We start from the raw sequence: 16,883 nt of genomic DNA, 5'->3' as shown, positions 1-16,883 counted from the left end.
ATTAAATTTATTAATTAAAAAACTGAACCTGAAAGAGATCCTTTGTGATGATTGAGAGACGATGAGTATGGTCTGTAATTCCCTTCAGATTTGGGTTCTCATACAAGACATTGTGATAGATGTCCAAGAAAAACTGGAGGGAGTATTGGTACAGAAAATGTATCTGAAAGAGAAGAGAGTTTATTTTTCCTCTCCACAATCCTGCTGTTTGATAACCAACAGAGCATGCCAACCAAACTGCAATACTGGGCAGTGTCTATTTAGCTTTGACTAGTAAACAATCAAAGCTCCTGAGAGGAAGAACTCAACTTACCTGTTTCAGTGACTCCATAGTAAAGTAGATACTGCTGCAGGCTGTAGAAAGAGGCAAGTACTGCTGGGAAACAGTCTCCACTTCTTGCATGACAATATCAGTCTCTTCTACTTTTCTGGTGACCTCTGCTGCTTCCTTCTTCAGGTTCTCGAGTGTAGTAATGATGGTGTCATCATCCAGGATACGTCCCTTCACTTCATTAAGTGCTTGGAGTAGAGATTTTTCCAACTGACGTAAGCGCAGCTGAAATTCACCTTAATTAGAAGAAAAAAAAAAGTCATATATACATATTGTACAGATATGTTAAAGAATTATGTGAATTGTGTGTACTTTGCCATTGGGCATCCGGAAAAAAAGAGTATGAAGACATTTCACTGTATACTCTTAGAGTAAACCCACTGTATTCTTTTAGAACAGGAGAAAGTTAATTTTGGTAAACATACCCTGAAGCTTGAGGAGGTCAGAGCGTTTTTCATCAACATCTGGTCTTTCAGCTTTCAGGACTTCATTCAGACACTGGCTCTGCAAGCTGCTGCGAGTTACTGTGAAGTTCACAAATGTAACACGAGAGCAGAGGTCTGGTGGGAATTCAACCTGTCACAGGAAACATGAAAAAATTTGCTCAGCTCTCTTCACATGCCATTTCTACAAACAGGACTGCTTTTGATTTTACTTACTGTTGGATCTCTGGTGGAAAGGAAGATAACGAAGGATGGTGACAAATCAATATCTTGATCTCCCAGAGTAATCAGAACTCTGCCTCCAGTTCTTCGGACTTCACGATTCAGAACAGGATTCAGAACTGGATCATAGCTCTCCACATCCTAGAAAGACAGACATGTTAAAGACTGTTGTTTGCAAATGTCTCAAGCTAAAACTCCCAATCCAACAGGGGCTTAAAATTCTGTTAAGCAAACAATTGGCAGTTGGTTTGGAACAGGGATCACATTCAGAAGAATGCACTTTAGATGTGTAATTGAGCTACACAGGTACAGAAGGGAAATATTATTAGTGGCTGTAATTTTGTTAGCTCTACTGCAGGTAAGCCCTATTCTAAACAGCACAAGCAACAGTTACTGATCTTTTCCATTTCCATACTAAGAAGTGAAAAACATACCCATTTTCAAGTGCAAGTCAATTATTCCTATAGCTGCCTATTTCTTCATATTACTGAAATTTCTCCCTGATACTCAGAGCAGATTTAATTCTAGATAACTAACCATCTTAGTTGCCATTATCTATGACTACAGAAAGCACATAAAAACAAAGGAACAGATAGACAGGTTGCAAGTCATTTTATAGTATGGAAAGATAATTTCGAAATAAAAGAATTTCAACTTGAAATGGTGGAAAATGAAATACCTTATTTTGATTTTGTAGCTCACTAATTCTTCTCAGGACTAATGTCACATGTATCACTAGTTTACTTGTTAAATTGTAAATAGAAAATAAAGTTGTTTGCATGTTACTGAGAGAACAATTGCAAACTTTTCTAATACATAGGACAGAATTCAGGAATGTAAATAGCTTCTACAAAATCATGCCACTAACCTGAACTAGAAGTGGGTTACCAAATCTCAAGGCACTTTCCAAGTTCTTTCTGAAAGCGTCATCCAAGAAGCTTGTACGAGTTATCTTACGGTCTTTATATTCATTCATGATAAACTCTGTAGCTTGCCCAGAGGGATCGATGATCAATGGATACCTTAAGTTAATAATAATGCACTTTCATTAGTTAGGTTTTGACTGCAGTGTCTAAGCAGTTTTATGAATTTACATTGCATTATTAGTCTCAACTCTAAAACCTTGTTTATTCCTTCACTAAGCTGAGGCAGGTTCAATGACTGCAGTTTTGAAAGGTAGGTTTGTATTTGGACAACAAAATAGCTCAAATAACAAAATAGTTCAAGCCAACTTATTTTAACAGCTAAGCATATCAAAAAAGGCAAGCAAAGGTGAATGAGAGTTTTTATGCTTACGCATGGTTGAGAAGCTTTTATGAACATTAGAGCTTCACCTCCCAGTGAAACAGTGCTTTGCAGCAGCTACTGTGATGCAAAAAGTGAAAACCCTGCCTGCTGCTAGAATGTTGCTTAAGAACTTCACATCTTAGAATGAAGTACCTGTTAAAGCGTTTGAGCATGATGGCATTCTCTGTGCACAGGTCATCTGCAGGCAGGGAACTCGCCTGCCAGCGCAGCCGCTCATCGGCGTTGGAAAGGTACTCCGTCCTTGCGATGTCTGTGCGGAACTGCAGGAAGCAAACAAAGTTAATATTTCACTTGACAGTCTCCAACCAGCTGGTGAAGACATTTTAAGTAAATGCAGCTCTACAAAGCTGCAACAGCTTTCCAACAGCTCCATTCTTTACCTAGCAATCCTAAAGCTTAACCCCTGCAGTAAATCAATTTATGGTTAACTTATCATGACTGTATCTTTACCTGGATATTTGCTTGCTGCAAATGGTGAGACCATGTAGTGAACAGATTCTGACGCATCTGCTGATCAAAGTAGCCAGCGTAGGCAATAAAAGCTCCTGAAAGTAAACAGTCTCCTGCAATAGTGGACATCTGGTTTTTGAAAGTTTCACTTGTCTTCTCCCATCTTTCACGTTCAGCAGAAAGACTCTTCAGAAGAGCTGTGCTACGGTTTACCTAGAAATAAGTGGTGAAGTAGATTCTTTAGATGATGAAATGTTCCTATATTACAAGTCTCTCAGAACACTTAAATTCAAACTCAAGGCCCAAATTAAATTTAAAAGCTCTGAATGAGATTAAATTTGGGGTTCTTCAGTGCTAATTTATTAAGTTGATTCTAACTGTTATCTTGAGGAACTTAGAAGTGCTAAGTACTAGTAGAGTAGCAACATACTAATGATGAGATCAAGTACAGAGAGAAATCCATACTCCCCTCCTTGAAGTCCAGTTAAGACATTACAATCCCACTACCTCCATGTCTGTTTTCAATGGCTTTCTATGTATTTTAAACCTTATGAGAACTGTCTTGTTAATCAAGTAGCAACATGAGTTGGTATTTTTCTAACTCCAGACAGGCTTCTTGAGAAGCCTCATGACACCCAGAGATGAAACAGTTCAAATGCACTGCCCAGGGGAAGCAACCAAGTTCACTCTCAAATTCGAAGAACGATTCAATTTCAGACTGTCAAAGATCAAAGAATGAAAAGTTATTGGTATGTGAAGTCTTACTTTTGCTTCAACAGCAGCCAAGTCTGCCTTAATAGCTTGAGCCTCCGAAATCAGTACTGCATATTCTTCTTTGTAACGGGCAATACTGGCCTCCAGATCACGAATCATCTGCTCCACTTCATTTGCTTTCTGTTGGTTGTCCTTGGCATCATCCTCCAGCTTCTGCAGTTCATTGCGTAGAGGTTCCACTCTTTTCAACATGTCAGCATAGTTCAGCTGCCAATGGAAAACAGAACCTTTACACTTTCTAAAATTACATGTTAACAGGAACCACAGCATTCAGGTATATACTATCAACTGCATCTTTTCAAATTTATGTACTTCTGACTTGTCTAAGAATTAATAACTACTTAAGAGAAACTTAGTATTGTTTATCAGTCCCTAGGACTCTAGTCTAAACTAAGCACAGAAACATAAGTAATTGCTTTTTGCAAGATCCTTGTACTGCTCTGTAGATTTACACAAAGTTATTTAAATGTTCAGACTCCATTTAGAAGTGCACAGCATTGTTTTATATAAATATTCAATGGGGTGTCCATGCCAGTACTGTGCCAATCTGCCCTTCTTAGCAGTGAAATGAGTAAAGCTAAGCCACAGAACAATTAGGGCAGGACCTGTTGGCAAGATTCAAGTTAAATAGAGTTTCTCCAGATCAAGCCATTCCAAGCAGGCACAGTTTTAATGAGCCAAGAATTTTGCTGTATTGAAACACCAACAGATAAGTAAAACCACTCTTCAGCACCTCACTCTGAGGGCTAGATTCCCAAAGCCTATTCCTTTAGGACACTTAAAAGTATGCCTTGAGTGTGTCGTACTCTGAGGCAAGACAAATGCAGTCTCATTAAGAGGACTGCATTGCATTTTCCACTGGCCTTATCCTGCAGAATGACATCACATACAGAAAGTATTCACCAGTGTTCACTGTAAACCTGAAGTTTTTCAGTGCAGAGGCTGTATCACAACTGGCAGAGGCCAGTAATTCTCTGGCATGGCACTATATATATCCCATAAGCATTCATCTAAACCATCTACCCCATTTCTTAGAAGCAAAATAGTTTGCAATACTTAGCTGAATAAAGGCAAATTCAGAGCCTTTAGACATTGCTATGTGCCTTCTGGCTCACTCTTTTCACCTTGCCTTTGCTTCCTCAAGCTGACTTTACCTGTGCAATTGCCCATTTCACCATAGGTCCACAGGCCAGTGATGCTCTGTTTACAATTTCATAGTTGTAACTGGGATTTGACAGGTAGTTTTTCTTCATCTTCTCCCGGATGGCATCACTGCAAGGGAAAAATTTTTACAGATAGCTTGAGTACACTATGTCAGCACACAGGTGCTCAGTATTCCTTTATCTAGCCTGCCTTCCACAGCTGCCAAGAAACATTTCCTATCAGTTTTGCTGAGTAGTAGCTGGGATGGTCTGTAGTTGTTTCCGAAACTACAGCTTACAGGTGATAAAAACTTTTTATCAATATTTTAAGATTAGTCATTCATAAACTGCTCAACTCTGGAGCTGGAAGGGAATTCAGATGTCTCTAGTCTGACCTTCTGCTCACAGTTAGAGCCAGCTAGCAAGCTGACCTCCTAAGCTGAATAAAGCCCTCAGCAGCCTGGTCTGTTACTGCTGCAAAACCACTTTCAAATGGCAATGTTCTTTGGACAGCAACATACTGCTTTGCAACCATGCCACTAAGTCACACAACGAGCAGCCGCTTTGCCTCAATTTTCATGATACACCTTGGTTTCAGCAGTCCATTTCCTGTACCACCTGACTGTTCAGCCTGTGCAATAAGCTGGTGTCAAAAGAAGTCCAATGCTACCAAAAGAATTACACAGAGAGTCCAGTTAAGACCCTCCATTCTTTGTAAATGGTTTGTTCACATAAATATGTGACAGTTGCACTTCACCTGATTTCCTCAGCAGAGAAGTTAACAATGGTTGGAATGAAGTTCTCTCTCATGATGATGGAACGTATTTGTTTCCAGTCAGTGGTGCTTTCACCTAACAGCAGGCAGATGGACTCCAGGGCCAGCTTAACTGCTGCAGGTGGATTAGCCATGGAACGGACCTCTACCAGGTGCTGCTTCTTTATTGACTTCACAGCTAAGCAGTGCCAGAAAGATGCAGAGTGTTGATTGGGAAGAAAACAAAGAGTTAGCAAGGCCCAGCAGAGTACCCTGGATTTGCAAAAATGATTTAAGATTCTAAAAAGGAGTATGAGGTTATTAGAGAAGCAGATACTACTGAATAACTACTATATTACAAGACACACGTCTGTAAATACCAACTTGCCAAATGGGCACTGGCAACTTGCTCTGCTGCCCAAAAATGATTCACTCCAACCAGTGATTTGTCTACCCAGTTTAATGAACGGCCAGCTTGACTGTATGCTGTCTGTTCAGGAGCAAGGCATCACTGGTCTTTCTACAGCTGGTCTGCCAGAAACTAAGCCATAAGCCATAAAAGGAGTATAAAGAATCAGATTGGTACTATTACACACAGGAAAGGAAAAAAAAAAAAAAGCACAGCAATCACAGCTCAAAGACTGAATTTAAAAGAAGGAATTTCTTCAACTCTCTTCAGCCCCATGGTATGAGCCTATGCTTCTATTAGACAGGATCAACCCAGATAAAAAGAAAACACATTCCTATAGAGCAGTTTTAGATCCAAGACCACAGTGTGATCTCGAGGTGCTAACATACCATTCTGAGCTTCAATGACAGCAGGCTCCACCTTGTCAAGATCTTCTTTCACACTCATCTGCTTGTCTGCAATGACCTCCTGCTGCTTGTGCAGCTGTTCCTGAATCTCCTGGCTCATAACCTGTAAGGAAATTTCACAGAAAACACACTGCTTTTTAGAAGCTGAAATTCTTCCAGTAGTTGGTCTGTAGGCTCTGTTTTGTAAATAAAATAGTTGCTATGCACAGGGATTTAACAAAACTTTTTACCTTTTTCTTCTCAGCTTCCTGTTGGTCTTTCACCATCTTTTTCAACTTGTCATTGGCTGCTGCATTTTTCACTTCCAGCTCCTGACTCTTTATTCTTAGGTCACGTCTCAATTCCTCCACCTAAGATCGATTGCAAGACGGAAGAAAGAATTCGTATTGAGCACTGACAACTATTTACTCACTCCAGCTTTACAGAGGATTTTAAGAATACATACCTGATCAACTGTTTCCTTGATTTTTCTAAGACCAACATTCAGATGCATTTGCTGTTCCTCCAGTTCACTTCGCTTCTCATTGAACAAGTTGGCATAATGGTTGATGAAGTCCAAATAGTGGCGTGGTGTGATTGCCATGGTTCTGCCTCCTCGTTTTGCCAGCCGAGCATTAGCCTTTAGGGAACAAAATGTTGTAGAGTATGCACTGTTTTAAAATTTATTTGGATGCCAAGGGTCATAGATTTTAGGGAACTGGTGAATGATGCCATGACCTAGAGGTAAGTGTAAGTTAAGCAGTGTAATAACGTACCTGGTGAAGAGTCTGATGAACAAACACACAGCTATTAACAATAGCCTCCCTGTGTGATGGCGGTTGTGGCAGCTTATCGTACACAACTGGCATGTAATCAGGCACAATGTAGTTTGGTTTCTCGAGATCCATTTTGCTTGTGAACTCTTTGCCAACTTGGTACAGTGCCTCAGTTGACCAGTCTCCAAACCAGTTCAAGACACATCTAAAATACAAAGCATTTGTGAAGACTTCCCCAAAAGTAGTGTTTTAATGGTACCTATAAAGTATGTTGGAATATGCAGCAATTACCTGTTGAAGAGTGCAGGAGAGGTAGCTGCCCTGTCCTTCAGGCCCTCAGAAGATGGATTCATAGTGAACACTACATGGAGATTGCGAATAACTTGGCTGGTGAACCATTTGTAAAGTTCCTCATGTGAATCTAACATTAAACCTTCTTTCTGTGCTCCTTCTTTACACTGAGTCATGAGAGTAGCATATTCATCTCCTTCAAAGAGACCAGGAACCTAATTCAAAAGATAAGTTTTGTTGTAGCTTATGGTTGCAAAACGGTGCAAAAAATATTTATTTAAAATCTTCTTACCTCTCCATTGGCTAGGAGAGTATTCATTCTCTCCAGGAATCCAGAATCCAAGACGTTTGACTCATCCATAATAAAAGCTATTTTTTCATTTTTGCAGCCAGAGCGTCTCAATACTGTCCTAAGGTCTTCATCAAAATCTTCACCTGTGTATTTTCTGTGAACCTGGTAAGAGTTTACGTTGGTCATTAACATTTTGGTTTAGCTTTTAATGGGATTTTAGGGGTCAATATATAAGTGGGAGTTTTGATTTACAGGACTTTAGAAGTAAACTTAGCACACCAACCTTGATTTGGTAGACACTCAAACCGTTCATCCAGGCAACAAATCTTGACAGGGTTGTTTTCCCTGCTCCACTGACTCCAATTAGCAGCAAGTGGCCCTGTGGCTGACGGAAGATTCTGAAAAAGAACACAACCAAGTGTGATTGGTAAGTGTTAGCAACTTACTGAAGCGTTTCCTAGAACACCTAAGCTTCACGTTAGTACCAAAACTGACAGACCTTTCCAGCTAGGATCCCACTATCTGGAAGCTGGCAGTATATTTTCTATAGACATCAATGAGACCATACTCCATTCTTACTCTGTACTGAGGCTACTCTGGTTTAGACTAACTCTCAATACTGCTTATATGAGCAGCAATGGAAGTCTGAACTTACCGGTCAATTCTTAACACATGATCCAAGACTTCATTGAACAGGACAAGTGGTACATCAAGTTCTTCTTCATAAAAGACTTTAAGCCTAGCTTTCACATAGTCTCTCAATTCTTCTTGATCCACTGGAATATAATCCTAAAAGAACCAATACAGTCAACACAGTGTGGAATTTAAGATTAAGGGAATTTGCTTAGGAGTAAATTTATAAGTACACCAAAACAGAACTACTAGAACTACTTGAAGTAGCAATCCTCTACAAAAGCTTAAGAATACTATAGCCATTTAACTTGCACAGGAACATGTCCACTGCCTAGAGCGCCACAGGTAGCAGCATGGAGTTTAAACACTGTATGTACTGAACCTACCATAGGCTGAGCCTGTGCTGCCAGTTACCAAAGAGACTGGGAAGTAGCACTACAGACTAAATCCCTTTTCCAATTTATTTTAAACAGCCTTTCCTAGTCACTTCCTATTGGTCAGAGATGGGTACCAAGCTAGGTGGACTTTTGCCTAAACTTACCAGGATTTGTACAGGTTACCCAGATCCCAGATGGATCACTTCAGATTATAAGAAACAGGTCAACAGACAATGTGTAATATCAGTATTGCTCAAGGTAATATCAAGTATTGCTGCCTTATCCAAGAGATTCCGTAAGGAATAACTGTCACCTGGTAGTGTCACAATATTCTTGAGAAATATTATTTCATGCTGCCTTTACATTCCACGGTGGCTCTTAAAATAGCATCCCTGGCATAACAGCTATTAAATTTGTAGCAGAGTTCACTTCAGATAATAATATTAAAAATTTCTTGGATATAAATTTAACAGCATGATGGGCACTGATTATCACTTTAATACGATCTTAAGAGCTGCATCACTCAGTTGCATCTAACCTATTTAATTTTGGGGTTTATTTATTTTTTTAATTTTAACTTGCCTTTGACAGCCAGTTGCTGTACAAGATAGGTCTGCTCATAGCCTTTTCTTTGTCAATGTTGGGGAAGTGCTTCAGAGCAACCATGTCAATGTTCTCATCAGTCCAGCGTCTCTCCTCATCTTCCACAAGTCTGGATAAAGAATTAAGTCAGTGAGTACAGTCCTCTGTAATGGGAGGATATAATCACACCACATGGCAGCACTATGATTGAAGTGTATTTTTGCTTTGTACAGATAAAACTCCTAAGAGAGTCAATCTGCAGTGAAACGAAATAGTCTCACTGGTATTCCAGCTATTTTACATAAAACACACTTTAGTTTGATGCGCTAATGAAAGCTGGCAAGGAGTAGGCAACTTTTTATGGTTTTTCTTCCCCAGCTCATGAATTTTTTACCTGTCCTGGAAGAGACGTAAGGCTTCGTGGGCCCAGATCCTGATAAGGCCTTCAACTGGTAAGGTTTCCAGTGGTCTTAATGCTTCAAATATACCTCTCACCCAGCGAGTCATTTCACGAGGTGAGTAGATGTAGTGTGGCTGTGTGTCTTGAGTGAATCTCTCCTAAAAATGTAAACTTAATTAGCTACTTTATCTCAAAGATGCACCGTATTTTTTACAGGACTTGGCATTGCAAGGTATTACTGTGACAGCGTAATTCAGTAATTTTTGCCAGAACTCAAGTAGTTTGTTGAGTTCTTGTACATATATTATCCATGTAAAAGGTTAACAACACATGTTAAATGAAGCATAGAAGAAAGTCTTGTAACTGGAGTTTGGAGTTGCACTTAACAAGTCACCTGAGACATTGTGTAGAATTCTACCATAGCAGCAGTGAGAGGCTCTGCGTATGTGCGAAGTGACGGGATCAGCCTCAGCATTGCACGGTTGAATGTTCCATATATCTGAGTAAGTGAAGCTGGTCCAGGATAGTCCACATAAACCACAGGAACATGTCGTAAAAATCTGAAATATTAGCATATTACACAGTACAGAAAGTCAAATTACTATCTGTATTCTCTTTGTCATCTTTTGCCAAAATTAAATAACTGCTTGATTCAAAGCTATCAACAGCAACTGTAGTTGGTTTGATTGCTCCCATTCTCAAGTGTTTCAGACACAGGATTCAACAGCCTGAGGCCACTGCTGGGCTGTCACAGTAAGAACCAAGCAGCAGATAGTGCAAAAGCAAGGAACAAAATTTTAGCACAGGTGTCGTTAAACAAGTGTTTGAAGAACAGATTACATAATCAATTCTTTAGTTTTGACTCCTATTCTATTGCTACTTAGAATTTATTAGAAACATTACCTGTGTGACAGAGGTTTTCTTCCAGGATCAGTAGGTGGATTACATGCACCAACAAACTGAATTCTCTCCAGTTTCACCCATGTCTGGTCAGATGTACGGTAGAATCCTCCATGTTCCACCATCTGGAACAAAAACATACAATAAAATCAAATCAGTGGAACGTTTTATTTCCTTATAAGTAGCTGTTAGATACAGTTGATTACAAAGAAAAACAAACCTGTCTAATGAAGGATATGACTCTCTGTGTGCCATACTTATCCATATCTGGCAAGTTGATTTCATCACAGAACAGCACCAGCCACTTTCCTAACTGCACAGGAGCCAGCACCACTCCATTAGGGGTACGCCTGTATTCACAGTAGTGATCAAAAGTTTTCAACAGCAGTTCTGGAGTGGTAGCACTTGAAAAGTTGAGTCCAACCACCTTAAAAAGAGTGCAGTGGAAAAAAATTAAAATACACTAAGGACTGAAAGAGAGTGTATCAAGAGTCCTGGAAACAGGCATGTTTGGCTGTTCACAATGGAAGTACATATACCATCCACATTACATATATATTACCACACATATACAGCCATATACAGCCTAGATACTCTTTGCTTCCCACTGCAGGTTCTCCATTTACCATGCAGCAATGCTTCTTGCCCAACCCTGTATTTTGAAGATGACAGCCTCATATAACTGTCACTCCACCTAAATACACAGAGGGATGAGAGCTACTCTTAAACATTTGCACAGGTTTTTAAATATTGAATGCAGGAGTGCTCCTCTGTTACTGAAGTGGCAAAGGAAGAAAGCAGATTTAGGCTAAAGAACTTAAGAAACGAATTTATTCTCCTCAACATAATTTTTATTTTTTGCTATGACACATGACTGACTGAGGTGAAGCTATCACTGAGTTCTGGCTAGGAAATAAATTCCCTGCTATCTTTAGTCTTAAGAAGATTAAATACTTGCTACTACTCTGTAATTCACACACCCATGTGCACAGACACACACACACACACAAGTCTCTTGAGTACCTCCATGTCAGGCAGAGCTCTGAGAGCACTGAAGAGGGTCATGGTCTTTCCAGAACCTGGTGGGCCACAGAGCACCAGAGGTTTGTGTTCTGCCAGCCAAGTGTACAGCAATGCTTCATGGCGAACTGTATCTAGGGTTGGCACTACAACATCAGGAGCTGCAACTTTGTGCGTTTCAACTTCAATTTGAGGAACTTTGGATTGCCATGGCACCCATTCACCTGTAATGGACACCTAGAGCACAAAAACATTAGACAATTTAGAACAGGAATCCAGCTCCACCGTAGTTAAATTTATTTTTTTAAGTGACATCAAATTTGATGTGTTTATTTAAACAAGCAGCTTGTTTGTTGAAGTGTGAAAATGTAAAATTTAAGATAGTCTAGCTATTTATTCTCCAGGTTTGCCTCCAAAATCTAAAGCAAGCTTTTAAGAAAATGAAAGAGCAACATTTCTAGCACAAGAAAGGTTCACCTCATAGTCAATTATAGGTATGTTGGGTGCAGTTGGCAGTGGCACAGTGGTGATTCTCCTAATGTATTCTCCCAGCTCCGCTCTCATTTTCAAACGACTGTCTCCAGAAAGAGACCACAGAATCGCATAGACCAGGTACCTCTGTAAGAAGCAACAGCAGCAGCTATTAGTTTTAGAAGGGAAAAAGCTCAACGAGTAACTCAAATCTAGGCAAACACAGGAGTCACTTCAGAGCAGACTGCACTTACTTGGATGTAACGCTCCAGCTGGTCTATCTGCATCGGGAAGTCGGGATGGTTGGCGTTGTACTGGGCCACGTTGCGGCAAGCCTGGTGCAACATGGAGAACAGAGAGCCAAGGCAGCGCAGGCGCGTGAGGTCCATGATGTGCTCCAGCTTGAAAGCGTGCTCAAGTGCCTTGGTCACCAGGCCATTGGATGTGAAATATGGCTGCATTATTGTTGCAGCATCTCTCTGAATCTGTTGGGGGAGACAAACACTGCTCTAAGCATTTGCTTCTCATTTGGACTACTAGCCAGAAAGAAAAGATTTTGTTGAAGGTTTGAAATGCTTCATATTAAAAAAAAAAATAATCAAAAAACAAATAAAGAGGAAGTCAGCTTTCCTATGATAGGCTGTCATATATTCTACATATGGTGTACCTGTGATACAAGCATTTTTACTACACTATCCCATAATGAAATCTAAGTTATACCTGCAACATTGGGGATGCTGCTTCTTCTCCTTCATCTTCTTTGCCCTTTCGCCTGCGCTGAGCTTCCTCCTCACCTTCATCCAGAGGAATGCTTCTCAGTCTGGCCAGGAAGTTATTGAATATCATGTCTGTACTGAGAACATCTTCACTGAACCAGACCATACCACACCTTGACACAGTAGCCAAAGTGGCATATTTCAGATCCTGTACTTCAAACATGATACGCACCTGAAAATAAGAAATTTAAGACAACATTGAGGTGTAAAAACAATCAACCAAAACAATACAAACACCCTATTCCTGAAAAAACAGAGAGCTTTTAAAATGTGCAGATTTGCATTCAGACTCTGAATAATAACATCAGCATCATACTGTCCTAAGGTAAGTTCATCATTATTGACATTTACCTTAAGACTTATATAATTCACATTTTGTCTCACAGGGTCAGAGTAAGTGTAACATTAAATGTTTCCACAAAAACCCTTTACTCCAGCAAACCACTATTTGAACTCACTATTACTTTGCTTGTGATGAGAAAGAGGCACAACACTAGTACATATTAAATTAAGCCAACAAGCTTATACACAGCACATAAACACAACATAAAAAAAGTAACATTACATTTGGTGGGAGGCTGAGACGTTCTCCATTTGGCAGAGTCAGAAGTTTGTTGTCATCCAGAACAGAGTTCAAGTTCTCAACCCATTCAGGGTCTACATCACCATCAAAGATAATCCACTGACGTTTTTGTAGTTCACCTCTCACATTGTCTATGATTCTATATTGAAGAAAATATTCATTGAAGGAGAGAATTAAGGTGAGATTATCCTAGGCAGAAATGTACCAGCCATTTTGTATTTGTGCTATTAAAGACTTACTTTCTCAGGACATGTGTAAACAAGCCATCTGTCCATTCCCTGGTATTTGGATCCAAAGTACCATAGAGGTGATCTTTGCTGATTGCTTTTGGATCTATAATGTGAGCAACACCTTCCACACCCTCCAGCCGTTCAAGGGCCTTCAGAAGTACTCTCCAAGCCATGCTCTTTCCACTTCCAGAGGGACCAACCATCATCAAACCATGATTTATCTGTGTAATCTGATACAGCTGAAGAACCTGTGACACAATAATGTACCAATTAACTTCAGCAGGTAATCTAAGCTTTTAGGTAGTTTAAGACAAGAAAAATTTAAAAGCTTTTGACTTTTCATAATATAAAAGGAAATTTAGTCTTATACGTAAACTTCAATTGTACATTTTCAGTTTTAGATTTTACCTTTTCAACCCACATGCCACCAACTTCTTCTCCATCACCATAGGTAAGGTACATTTCCTGACACACTTTCTTAAGTTCTTCTCTCAAGGCTGTCATCTCTCCACGGTGATACTGTACTCCAGGGAATACATCAGAAAGGAGACTGAACAGCAGTGGAATGTCTTCTGCGACCAGCTTTGGTACCATAGTTTCGCATACACTTTGGATCAGGATCTGCCGAGAGAGAGTCACATTTCACTGAAGATTTGTTAAGTTCACTTAAAACGTGTTTGACAAGGAATACTTCACTAAATAATTTACTGATTAAGTACCAGACCAGGGTAGTATTAGTCAAAACAACCATTGACGTGGTTTCAACTTTGGAACTACCCTTTTTTCTAGTTCTAGGAAATCTAGGATTTCCTAGTGATTTGCAGTTTATACAAGTCCTTCTTATGTCTCTTCATTATGCTTTTGGCATTAATTGCTGAGATGCTGTGCAGCAATAAATGTCACGGATGCATCACCTCATATGAATAATTTTTTCATTATGATTCAGGGACTTAGAAGTCATGTTTAACTCGGTGCTTTTAAGCTATCAAATTACCTTTGGTAACTAATATTATTTTGTTCATATGGCTTAATACTAAATAGTAAACACTGAAGAGTTACTTTCTTTGTTTACTGTGCACCCTCTATTACAGAAGTAAAGAACTTTGCACACACATTACCTCTTGCTCTGGCAAGTTCTCAGCGATTTCTCCCTCATCAACGACTTCCCCACGCTCTTCCTTCTCCCGTTTTATCTTCTGAATCCTCTCCCTCTTCACATTACCTGCACTAACCAGCACACTCTTCAGTGCTCTCAGGCCAAAATCATAGTGACTTTGGGAGGACAGCTGTTCATCACAAAGCCTAAGAAGCACAAGAGACAAAATACAATTTGATTCTCAGTATGAACCAACATAACACTCAGTAAATGTCACTCTTTACTTGAAACTGTTGGTTGAAATGATTGCTGCACAGTGTGCTTAGTGAGTTGTAAAAAATATTATGGCTTTGAACAGTAAGTTCTATTATTACTGACTGGAGCCAAACTTGTTACTCACTTGAAGAATGGTACTATCTTATTGGCAAGAACTTCAGCAGTACGGAAACCTTGGGAGTACAGCATGACCTGGGCAATCAACTGACGGTCTGGTTTTGTCATTGCCAAGCTACGGAACAACTTCTTCAAATTGTCAGGCAGGTTAGATCTGCCTGCATAGCCAGGATTCATCGTGATGAAGATAGCCATGTCAGGGCTCACTTTGACTTGTTTGTTCAGCAGCTCGCAGGTAATGGGTGTTGCAGCTGAAAAGAAAGTGCATTTAGTTATACCTGAGCCAGTGATCCATCACTCTGAGAACTGAAGTCATACATTCTATTTTAGTTTCTAAAGTAATGGACAGCAGGTTCTCCAGTACTGCAACTCAAACAATATGAATTTTTACCAGCTGAAAGTTACATCAAACACTGACATAAAGTAGCTTCATCCTTGCACAATTTGCAAGAAACGTAGCTGAGCAACAAAACAGCATGACGGATGTTAGAGAAGCATGAAGGATGTTAGAGAAGAATTACATACTCTTGTCATAGTTGGGGTTGGAATGCTCTCGCAAGGCTTCCTGGATGCACTGAACTTGCTGTGAAACTGCAGAGAGCATTCGCTCCTCCAGTCTGTTGAACTCATCGAAGCAGCCCCAGGCGCCCACTTGGCAAAGTCCCACAAAGATGCGTCCCATTGCCTGAACAGAGAGGGGGAAATTCACTCAATTGCATTGGCAAAAGGAGCAGAGAAGAGCACTTTATACAATGCCTCCAAGGCAGGAAGAAGCTCTGTTTATTTGTCGGTTTCTGTATTTGTAGTATTGTAAGAGTTATGAAAGGGTTCTGAAATTCAGATTCCACTGCTTCACAGAACCACAGATCACAGCTCCCTATTACTCCATACTGTACCGCAGTGTTTCCAAAACAGGCAAACTAAGTCCACTGCAAAATGTTTTGTTTGCTGATACCATTAATGTCACGTGCAGTTCTAGTCCTTTATTGCAAGGAGGGTACAAGAATTACAAAACATTTCAGAAGAGCAAATTGGATGGCCAGAGTATGATAAAGAACAAACTTTAAGGTAAGATTCTGTAGAAGGCAACATGAGGGAACATGATGGAGGCCTACAATCTACTGGTTTCAGATGAATAAGAACAAATTATTCACTGTCTTTTCTACTACAAAAACTTAGGAATCATTAAAGAAAGACAAAAAGAAGCTGCCCCTTCATAGTAAGTGCATAGTAATAGTGCACAGTGGAACAATTTGGTAAACATGTTATAGAACTAAGCGTGCAAGTGTTTTTAAGGGGAGAAACGGTACATGAAAAAGGTTCACTGGAGCACGGACAGAGTAATATTCTTCTGCTGGGACATCCTGATCATCCTAACTGTCAGAGGGAGGAAGGGAGCTGGGGCAAGGAAGAATCACATTATCTGTGATATTAATACTCCCCAGGCATTTTCTTACAGTCATCCCTACAAGCAAATGCTGGCTAAATGGAATCCTGATCTGATCAAAATACAGCTGTACAGAAAATAACCACACATGGGCAACCTGGCAGAGCCCATAAAGTTTAGGGATTCCTTGCCCATGTTTTATACTGTTTTTTATCTATACACTTGACCAAGTGTGTATATATATACCTGGTCAAGTGCATATATATACACTTTTTCATTTGAAGATAATTTGCTGTGTTACAGTTTACAGAAACATTTCATTTGGTCCTCAGTTTGAAGATATCTTTAATCTTCAAATATCTGGATAAATTTTCTTAGTTTTGAAGAATTCTTCACATGCTGAGATAAACTGTGCAGCTGTGTTGTAAAGGATAATTTGGTAAATGTACAGCTACTT

General features: G+C 39.8%; 1 protein-coding gene across 1 annotated transcript in view; it reads right to left on the bottom strand.

The window, feature by feature from the left end:
* The window catches only part of DYNC1H1 (dynein cytoplasmic 1 heavy chain 1), a 45,507-nt gene that overhangs the window by 9,077 nt on the left and 19,547 nt on the right, over window positions 1-16,883 (bottom strand). The window contains exons 29-61 of the mRNA XM_041476403.1: window positions 15,565-15,724; window positions 15,047-15,290; window positions 14,669-14,852; window positions 13,959-14,171; window positions 13,560-13,798; window positions 13,303-13,459; window positions 12,682-12,909; window positions 12,216-12,446; window positions 11,968-12,108; window positions 11,494-11,727; window positions 10,691-10,897; window positions 10,474-10,595; window positions 9,965-10,130; window positions 9,565-9,728; window positions 9,171-9,300; window positions 8,234-8,367; window positions 7,862-7,976; window positions 7,579-7,740; window positions 7,287-7,501; window positions 6,996-7,200; window positions 6,686-6,859; window positions 6,471-6,590; window positions 6,223-6,343; window positions 5,428-5,623; window positions 4,683-4,800; window positions 3,520-3,735; window positions 2,755-2,967; window positions 2,437-2,564; window positions 1,865-2,018; window positions 991-1,137; window positions 757-907; window positions 314-567; window positions 29-163 (exon numbers count right to left, since the gene is read on the bottom strand). Coding sequence (XP_041332337.1) covers window positions 29-163; window positions 314-567; window positions 757-907; window positions 991-1,137; window positions 1,865-2,018; window positions 2,437-2,564; window positions 2,755-2,967; window positions 3,520-3,735; window positions 4,683-4,800; window positions 5,428-5,623; window positions 6,223-6,343; window positions 6,471-6,590; window positions 6,686-6,859; window positions 6,996-7,200; window positions 7,287-7,501; window positions 7,579-7,740; window positions 7,862-7,976; window positions 8,234-8,367; window positions 9,171-9,300; window positions 9,565-9,728; window positions 9,965-10,130; window positions 10,474-10,595; window positions 10,691-10,897; window positions 11,494-11,727; window positions 11,968-12,108; window positions 12,216-12,446; window positions 12,682-12,909; window positions 13,303-13,459; window positions 13,560-13,798; window positions 13,959-14,171; window positions 14,669-14,852; window positions 15,047-15,290; window positions 15,565-15,724 — 5,778 coding nt within the window. The remainder of the gene's footprint in view (window positions 1-28; window positions 164-313; window positions 568-756; window positions 908-990; window positions 1,138-1,864; window positions 2,019-2,436; window positions 2,565-2,754; window positions 2,968-3,519; window positions 3,736-4,682; window positions 4,801-5,427; window positions 5,624-6,222; window positions 6,344-6,470; window positions 6,591-6,685; window positions 6,860-6,995; window positions 7,201-7,286; window positions 7,502-7,578; window positions 7,741-7,861; window positions 7,977-8,233; window positions 8,368-9,170; window positions 9,301-9,564; window positions 9,729-9,964; window positions 10,131-10,473; window positions 10,596-10,690; window positions 10,898-11,493; window positions 11,728-11,967; window positions 12,109-12,215; window positions 12,447-12,681; window positions 12,910-13,302; window positions 13,460-13,559; window positions 13,799-13,958; window positions 14,172-14,668; window positions 14,853-15,046; window positions 15,291-15,564; window positions 15,725-16,883) is intronic.

The sequence above is a fragment of the Pyrgilauda ruficollis genome, unplaced genomic scaffold (assembly GCF_017590135.1).
Source record: "Pyrgilauda ruficollis isolate IOZ18807 unplaced genomic scaffold, ASM1759013v1 scaffold38, whole genome shotgun sequence".
Classification (NCBI taxonomy): Eukaryota; Metazoa; Chordata; class Aves; order Passeriformes; family Passeridae; genus Pyrgilauda; species Pyrgilauda ruficollis.
Note: the sequence above shows the minus strand (reverse complement) of the source record. Positions and strands in the feature narration are given on the sequence as shown.